The sequence below is a fragment of the Leptonychotes weddellii genome, chromosome 1 (assembly GCF_054177405.1).
Source record: "Leptonychotes weddellii isolate Sample4059 chromosome 1, ASM5417740v2, whole genome shotgun sequence".
Taxonomy (NCBI): Eukaryota; Metazoa; Chordata; class Mammalia; order Carnivora; family Phocidae; genus Leptonychotes; species Leptonychotes weddellii.
In genome coordinates, this window is record NC_138369.1 from 155045462 (window position 1) to 155054823 (window position 9362).

The following is a 9362-nucleotide window of genomic DNA, read 5'->3' on the forward strand; positions in this document are numbered from 1 at the left end:
AAAAACTTTTTAAAAAGTCTTTTAGAATTGCATTATCTAGGGGCGCCTGGGTGGCTCAGTTGGTTAAGCATCTGCCTTCGGCTCAGGTCATGATCCCAGGATCCTGGAATCAAGCCCCACGCTGGGCTCCCTGCTCAGTGGAGAGCCTGTTTCTCCCTTTGCCTGCTGCTCCCCCTGCTTGTGCTCTCTCTCTCTTTCTCTGTCAACTACATAAAATTAAAAAAAAAAAAAAAAAAAAAATTGCATTGTCTAATATCATACCCATTTGCCACATGTGGCTATGAGCACTTAAAAGGTAGCTAGTCCAAACTGAAATGTGCTGTACAATACATGCCCATTTTGAAGACTTTGTAAGAAAATAAGAATGCAAAATATCTCTTTAATAACTTTTGATTACATGTTGAAATAATATTTTGGATATACTGGGTTACAATGTATTACTAAAATTAATCTCAACTGTTTCTGCTTTTTTTAATGAGTACTTAAAAATTTAAAATTTTATATGCACTTCACATTATATATCTATTGGACAGAACTGCCTTATAACTTATGGTCTAATGATAAAAAAAATGACTTTAAATGTGTGTATTTTGTTGCCCAGAAGTATAATGAGATGTCAATATAAGACTCTCAAGTATAAAAGTCAATGATAAAATAAAAAATCTTTGTTATTGGCTTATCAGGATTCATATTACCTGACAGATTTAGGTTTACAAAATGTGGTAGTTTTGTTCAAAATTATCTGCTAGTATGTAGCTGAAAAAAAAAAAAATTACACTGATTTCTTAGCTAAAACTTCCATTCGACATACTGTCCTGGTTTTTCAGATTTTCAAAGTCCGCAAACTCAATCTTACACTTCTTCTCATACACTTTAAAAGTATTTTGTAATATATGGATATTTAAAAGCTGTCAATTACTGAAAGAAAAGCACACTACCTGGATAAGCACACTGCAGCAGAGCTATCGATTTGCCTCCAGGAGCAGAACACAGATCCAGAACCTTCTCCCCATCCCTTAATTCCAGAGCCAATACTGGGAGAAGAGAGGCAGCATTCAGGAGATAGTATTTTTTTAGAATTCCAATTTGGTGTCTTTCTGAAGGCATTCTATCTGGAGTTCTGCTAAGGTAACACTTCATTGATTTAGGATAGTAGGGTAAAGATCCTTGAAAGAGTGTGTGATAGCCCTTTAAATGTAAATCTTTTTCCAGTTCAAAGGAGTAATTGAATCTGTTAAGAAGGATAGCATATTGCCAGCATGATGGAGATATTAGTATATCCCTAGAAATAGAAAAAGAAAAACAAAAGAATATTAATATTATATATACAAACACAATTTTATATTACTAATCAAGTGAATGGGGTCCTAGTTTCACACTTACCTGTGATTTTTTTCAGAGTCAGGATTAGTATCACTGACTTTGCCCTTTTGCCATAGGCTCCAATATGGCTCAACCTACCACTGTTACGACCCTGCCTTTATTTAAAACTTTAGTATTTTATTCATCATGGGTTTTCTTTCTTTTGTATGAATTGTGCCCATTAAAGTATTATTTGATTTTTGAGTTTTAGGGGCCCCTTAAATTCTGCACCAGAGAGGAATGCCTCACCTGCCATTCAGCCTAGTCCCTTCCTGCAGAACAGCTTGCCAAAAACACATGGCCTGTCTTTATATACCTCTGAATACATCAAAAGAGATGTCAGCCTATCACTTTGCACAAGTGTTTTTCAAAAGACAAAATTTAAAACCTGAGACTATTAATATTGGAGGGAAAAGTACTATCATTAAAGGGTATTTAAAGGAGTGAGTGTTAAAGTCTTCCTCTCATGAAATAAAAGTATGGAAAACTATAGTGAACCCTACAGTAACAGAGTTAATGAGGCGATCAGTGGTTCAGATGATACAAAACCAAGGATGGTTTAAAAATCACTTATGGATTGACAGCACCGCCCACCCCCCACCCTCCCGCCTTCACCAGAAGATTCTCTTTCCTAATTTTTTATTCGGTCCAACAGTTAGATCTCTTAACAGTCAGAAGCTCACATCAACTGACAGATGATATAGCAGGAAATATTTAATTTATTTACAAGCTCACCTTTCTAGCTGAGTTATTTGGGAGCCTCATTAACCATGGTCAATTAAATAAATCCCAGCTGCTACTCACCCTGGAGTTGCCTAGGTGAGAAATGGCTGGATTGAAATGTAACACCTGCGACTGGAACTGTGCCAGGTGAATTTCAATTGGGGGCTAATATGTGAAACTGCTTTCTCCTTCACTGCCTCTTACTATGATGGTCCACCATCAGAGGAGCCCAGTGTGTCTGTTTCAGGAATTTTGGAGGATGACAACCTCTTTTTTTAAGAATGTACTCTGCAAACTTTAGCAGGCATCAAGTGTCTGTAAAAGACTGCTAAGCCCTACCTCAGGATTTTCTGATACAGTAGGTCAGAAGCACGGCCTGAGCACTAGCATTTCTAGCAAGTTCTCCAGTGATAATGATGCTGCTAATCCTCAGGACCACACTTTGGGAACCACTGCATTAAAACAGACCCAAAGGGGAGATCTGCAAATGTCACTGCTATAACTTTTATTTCAGTCTATCCTAATCTTACCCTTCCAAACTGGATGAAAATCTACCCAGGGTTTTGACTCATTTAACAGAGAAATAATAGTCAGAAACATAATTTAATTAATACAGATTGGAGTGGCTTGTTTCTTTAGCTAACAAAGGTAGGACACTTTCAATTGGTTAATATCTGACAGAGCAAATCTCTTTTCTTTTTTTTTCCTTCAGAATTTCCAAAGCTATTTTAGAATGTTTATTCTTTCAGATGAACTTTAGAATCAGTTGGGTCAGTTAAAAAATAATTTATAAAATATTTGTGTAGATAGCAGAAACCTTGACTAGAATTATATTAAATGCAGTAAATCTGGGGAGAATTAACATCCTTATTGTATTTAGTCTTTCCAACCCTGACTACATTGTTTCTCCATTTAGTCACATTTTCTTTCAGATCCCTTAGTAAAGGTTATTAATCTTGCATATTTCCTTTTAACCTTATTGTATGTTAGTTTAGGAACAGTATTTTTGTGTATTATACAATATGTTAAATCTTGAAGGATGAGGAGGAATACCATAGGACAAAATGAGAGGGGAAATTCAAGGACAAAGGCAATAGCCCAGGCACAAACGTATGAAGAAAGACAGTGCATTTGGGTAATTAAAAGTAGTCTGGTGCGGGGGCGCCTGGGTGGCTCAGTTGGTTAAGTAACTGCCTTCAGCTCAGGTCATGATCCTGGAGTCCTGGGATCGAGTCCCGCATCGGGCTCCCTGCTCAGCGAGGAGCCTGCTTCTCCCTCTGACCCTCCCCCCTCTCATGTACTCTCTCTCATTCTCGCTCTCTCAAATAAATAAATAAAATCTTTTAAAAAAAAAAAGTAGTCTGGTGCGACTCATGGCAGATTATATGGGTCAAATATAATATGATAAAGTTCACTAAAGGACTCTAGGGGAGAGAACCTCATTGCATTTAAAAACATATACTTTGGGCGCCTGGGTGGCTCAGTCGGTTAAGCGACTGCCTTCAGCTCAGGTCATGATCCTGGAGTCCCGGGATCGAGTCCCGCATCGGGCTCCCTGCTCAGCTGGGAGTCTGCTTCTCCCTCTGACCCTCCTCCCTCTCGTGCTGTCTGTCTCTCATTCTCTCTCGCAAATAAATAAATAAAAATCTTTAAAAAAAAAAAAAAACATATACTTATTGGGGCCCCTGGGTGGCACAGTCGGTTAAGCATCTGACTCTTGGTTTCAGTTCAGGTCATGATCTCAGGGTTTTAAGATCAAGCCCCACGTGGGGAGGTCAGCAAGGAGTCTGCTAAAGCTTCTCTCTCCCTCTCCAACTGCCCCCCCCCCCCGCACTCACACTCTCTCAAATAAATACATCTTGGGGAAAAAAAACAAAACAAAGCATATACTTATGGCAGAGTGAGTCAGCAATCTTCAGAAATTATTCTCATTCTTTAACAACTAGATAAAATAAGAACTTGCTTAAACAAATTTTCTGACTCCTCCTAACCTATATGCAGCCTTACTGAAGTCCTTGAACTTCCTGGAACAAGTTTTCTTTAGCCTTTACCAGTCTCAGGATAAACTGCTCCCTCTGCCCAAAATGACCTTTCTTCTGACCTACAATGGCCTGGCTGACTCCCCTACTCTCTGCTGAGGGGCCGGTTTAGGCTTTATCTCCTTAGGGAAACCTTTCTACCTACAAGCCAATCCACCTGCTCCACCTCACCCTGATATTAATAATAAAAATTACTGATCATATGTTTACAATATGCATTTTGCCTGCTTAGCTCATTTAACAATCACTACTGTGAAAGACAGCTATTACCCCCATTTTAGAAGTTAGGTAACTGAAGCTTTCAGAAATCTGGCAACTCACCCAAGGTTCTATCACTATTAAGCAGAAATACCTGATTCAAAATCTGGCTGATTTATTATTTTTTTTTTTTAAAGATTTTATTTACTTATTTGACAGAGAGAGACACAGCGAGAGAGGGAACACAAGCAGGGGGAGTGGGAGAGGGAGAAGCAGGCTTCCCGCCGAGCAGGGAGCCCGATGTGGGGCTCGATCCCAGGACCCCGGGACCATGACCTGAGCCGAAGGCAGATGCTTAACCATCTGAGCCACCCAGGTGCCCCAAAACCTGGCTGACTTTAAAGTCTAACGAAGTGTGAGCCCTTGGTACTGTAGCACTAGCGGCATACCACAGGGGAGAGGCAGAGAATTTTCACTCCAACCCTCGCCTAGTGTCAGTGCCCTGGCCTCCCACTGCTCCTAACAGTGGGAATAGCCTGATACACGCTGCCCTGAGCACCTGCAATGGGACCACTTGATGCAGGGACTGCTCAGATTGCTCAGGCTGGTGCTTCCTACCCCTGAGAAAGCAAAACTGCATATTAATGTGGGTCTCAGCACCCCACCCATCCTGCCCCACCCAACTACCAGTGATTTCCCCTCTCCTTAGCACATGCGCACACAGACACACACACACTAACACTCCAGTGCACTGGCAGGATGATGCCCCTGGGGCTGGCAGGCCAATGGCTACTCAAGTCCAAAGCTCTGACTGGATGGACAAGTAGCCCAGCAGACAATACTGGGAGCGTACATTAGAGGGCTTAAGAAGACACTCACCAGGCACCTACACTCCAGGACTCCTCTGAAGATTCATGAGGGGTCTGAAGCTGTTCCACTTACTGGTCTTCAATGACAGAAGTTTCAAGTACATCAGCAACCAGCAGAATTGGGACCCACAAGTGACCTGAAGATGTTTGCTAGTACCTCCACTGACCATTTTGAAAAAAACTATGTACCCTCTGGGGGCGCCTGGGTGGCTCAGCCGGTTAAGCGTCTGCCTTCGGCTCAGGTCATGATCCCAGGGTCCTGGGATCGAGCCCCGCATCGGGCTCCCTGCTCTGCAGGAAGCCTGCTTCTCCCTCTCCCACTCCCCCTGCTTGTGTTCCCTCTCTCGCGGTCTCTCTCTCTGTCAAATAAATAAATAAAATCTTTAAAAAAAAAAAAAAAAAAAACTATGTACCCTCTGGCACGTTTTAAGTTGACATCAAAATCTTAACCACAGATTAAGAATGTAATTTCCAGCATACTATAAAAATTGACATTTTAAAATATAAATTATACCACTTTTTAAAATGTATCCAGTGGAACCTAAATACCAGAGTGATTTTGAAACCCATCATTATCCATTTAAAAACTGTCTCTTCCTGAACAGGTGAAAATTTTACAGTTCCTTTTTCTGTTCACATTCTATTTCCCCATATAACTTTATCTTAACACATTTTTGTACTTGAAATCTTTTATTACCCTATCGTACTTCTCTGCCATAAACACACACACACACACATATACATACTAAATTTGTTTTCACTATGGCCTAAATCTCTAAGTGTTAAAATGGTAACTTCTGGATTCAGTTATCAGTAAAATTATTAGTATAAAGTTGATCAAAATATTTACCATAGATTTCATAATTATTAAACATAAAAAGGAAAAGTGTCAGGAAATGGATCTCAATGAAATGAGCTTCCCCCTGACCCTGGTCCCCATATATCCAGAGATGAATATTACCTAGGGCTGTACCGAGTCAGGGTCCAAATCAACTATATTCCTGTTTTGTATTCTTACAAGGGCTGAGAAAAACCTTCACTTAAATAAGTGGGTAAGAATTAAATATATTTTGTTACAGCAATGTCTCTCTTTTTGACTTCTATTTCTTTCTGAGTTATATTCCCAAATCACTTAATGATCTATCTTCAAAAATATTTTAAATGACCTGTTAGTTGACAACTCAACTGGAGCTCCTTTACGCAAAACTTGGAAACCACCTGAACTGTCAAAGAATTTGTTAGTCATTAGTCATTTACTTTCTCAACCCTTAAAATGACATTCCAGTAGTCTCTGACAGGTAGAGGTGCTGTCACCCTGGAGAAATGCAATGTGGAAGAGTCAGGATGGTCAAAGTGTGTCCTATTTTTTGTAAAGTGGGAGAAAGACAACAGAAAAGCAGGTTGGGAAAGGAGAATAAGTACTCCCTTAGGCACATAAGGATCAGAGTAGTTTTGTGAAAGAGAAGACATGAAAACTGAAAATCTGGAAGTTGATTGCTGTAACTTGCCTGTGCACACATATCCCTTGAAAAAACTGTATTAATGTATTATTTGGACAATGTTATTTGACATTATTTTCATTCAATCACAGGCCTGGATTGGCCATTAAAATTGGTACTTTTTAACTTCTGACTTTTAAAGGGGCTAAAAGTTACTAATTCACAGGGATTTGCACAAATTAAGGTTGAATATTTGTGTAAAGCTAACACAGGGACACTGAAATAGAGATACTAGTTCATTTCTGCTTTCTCCAACCACCCCACTCCATCCCATTCACAGATTCTGCTAATGCAATCTGCTTTATTTTTTCCCCTCATAGTCAACTATGTGAACTCTGGAGAAGAGTGTCTAAATAAAAAAATATTCACAGACAGGCCAGACTTAACTGAGGCTCTTGTTTGCTTTGCTTTCTACAAAGTGCACACAAAATTTCCAAAGTTCATATAAAGATTTCCAATTAATCCTCCCCTCATATATATTTGAGGGCAGAATATATATAATCCATCTTTGTATCCCCAGTGGTTAGAACAGTGCCTGGTTTATAAACACTAACTTGTGAATAAGTAGATGACTTGCTCAAGTCTTAAGGTATTGGTTCTTCAAGACCCTCCCTTGTCAGAAAAAATAACAATAAATTATGACAACACAATCGTGAAAGAATTACAATAGCTGTTATCAACAAAATGCAATGGAAACACAAAGGCAGAACTAATTTTGTCAAGGGTATATGGGACAGCTTGATGGGAGAATTGGTTAAAAACAGTAATAATAGGGAAAAATGAAGGGGGGGAATCGGAGGGGGAGACGAACCATGAGAGACTATGGACTCCGAGAAACACTAATAAAGGGGATACAAATGAAATCCAAATTAAGAAATTTCTCAGGAAGAAGGAAAAGCATTTGGTGGGCATTTAGATTTTGATGGAGGCAGAGTAGTGGTGTATGGCAGTCCATAGTTTTGGAGCCCCCAAACTGTCAAGGTCAGTCAAGGTAAGAGGTACATGGTGCAGAGCACAGGAAAATTCAAAGCATGAAGCTTCCAGGTGTCCTGTCCAGTGGAATCATGGGCAAGGACAACTTTTCCCTGCAACAATGTGTGACCATATGCATAGGAATACTGACGAGTAGGAAGGCTCAACAAAAGCTTGGCATCTAGATTTTATTGGGGCCCCATCACACAAACATGATCAACTGGCTAATCTTAATTCTCCAGCTCCTTTACAGGTCAGAGGTGGGAAGCCAAGCTAATACCATGACCCACAGCCCCGACCACAAATCACACTGTTAAGACTTTCCAGTGTGGCCCAATGCCCCAGGTAAACAAAGTCACTCTTAGGCAGGACATTCCAAGGGCTGAGAGATAACCTCCCAGGAGCTGAGGGTAAATGTCAGACTTATTTTTTATTAAGTTTCATTCTTTACCTTGAAGGTGTGGAGGAGAAAAGAGGAAACATACTGATGGTGATATCTTCAACAAGTGAGAAAAAACATGCAAGTGGCAAATGATAACACAGGTTTAGAAGGGAAAAACAGCATGCTTCTGAGACTGCCTAGTACCAAACTAAGTGAAGTTACCAGAAAATACTGAGAAGAATGTAACAAAGCTTAGAGGGGACTGCACAGCTTGAGATGGCAGCATAGTGAGGGAAGTTCAAAGTCATGTCATGAATGGGCTTACCTGAAAGATAATGTAGGTAATGAGCAGTGCAAAACTTGAACCCACTGTAAACAACTTTAAAGGCCTGCTCAGACGGTAACTTTTAAAAAAGGTTATTACAAAACAATAAAATTTAAATAAATACTAAATCTTCCCCACTATCTAAATCTCTTAGATAAGACAGGAAACTAAAAATAAGTAAATCCCTTTCTAGGTAGAAGACAACAATGCACTCACCTTTCCCTGGAAGTAAACAGACTCCACAAGCATGACATTATGTCTTCCAAATAAAAGTTAAATACATATATATATATATATATATGTTCTTACTTCCCCATGCCATCTTCCATGCTCAGACTACTTTCTAATCTCAGCCTTTATTTTGCCCATGGCAAATTTAGCACATTTATGCAAAACTTAAATTACCATGAAAACCCAACAAAAAGGTAGATGAAGCAGAAGGCACAGCTAATTAAATGGATTTGAGGTTCACTGCTCATTTTGTTTAGGGTCAAACAATAATTTACAAATCTGTCTGAGCACATTAAATAGAAAAATAACTCATTACAGGGTATGGGTAGCCAGACTACTATAAAATCTGAAGACAATATACCTATTAAAACCTTTTTTTTTTTTTTTAAAGTTATCCATGAATGTCTAATTACACCGCAGGTGTGAGATTAGGGGTTAGCAGTGGAAATTCTTTTTTTTTTTTTTTTAAAGATTTTATTTATTTATTTGACAGAGAGAGACACAGCGAGAGAGGGAACACAAGCAGGGGGAGCGGGAGAGGGAGAAGCAGGCTTCCCACTGAGCAGGGAGGCTGATGCGGGGCTCGATCCCAGGACCCTGGGATCATGACCTGAGCCGAAGGCAGACGCTTAACCGACTGAGCCACCCAGGCGCCCCAGCAGTGGAAATTCTTGAACCAGAAAGCCTAGACACAAATCCCTGCTCCGGCACTTACTAGCTAAGTAAACTTGGGAAATTACTTAAACTCTATAGTTTGTTTTT

General features: G+C 39.8%; 1 protein-coding gene across 7 annotated transcripts in view; it reads right to left on the minus strand.

Moving 5' to 3' along the window:
• The window catches only part of NSUN3 (NOP2/Sun RNA methyltransferase 3), a 54469-nt gene that overhangs the window by 40917 nt on the left and 4190 nt on the right, over positions 1 to 9362 (minus strand). For all 7 annotated transcript variants that reach the window (XR_014138628.1, XR_014138627.1, XR_014138621.1 and 4 more), the window contains exon 3: positions 939 to 1282. Coding sequence is in view for 4 of the 7 variants with exons in the window: in XM_081798394.1 (XP_081654520.1) it covers positions 939 to 1282 (344 nt within the window). In the remaining 3 variants the exon portion in view is untranslated. The remainder of the gene's footprint in view (positions 1 to 938; positions 1283 to 9362) is intronic.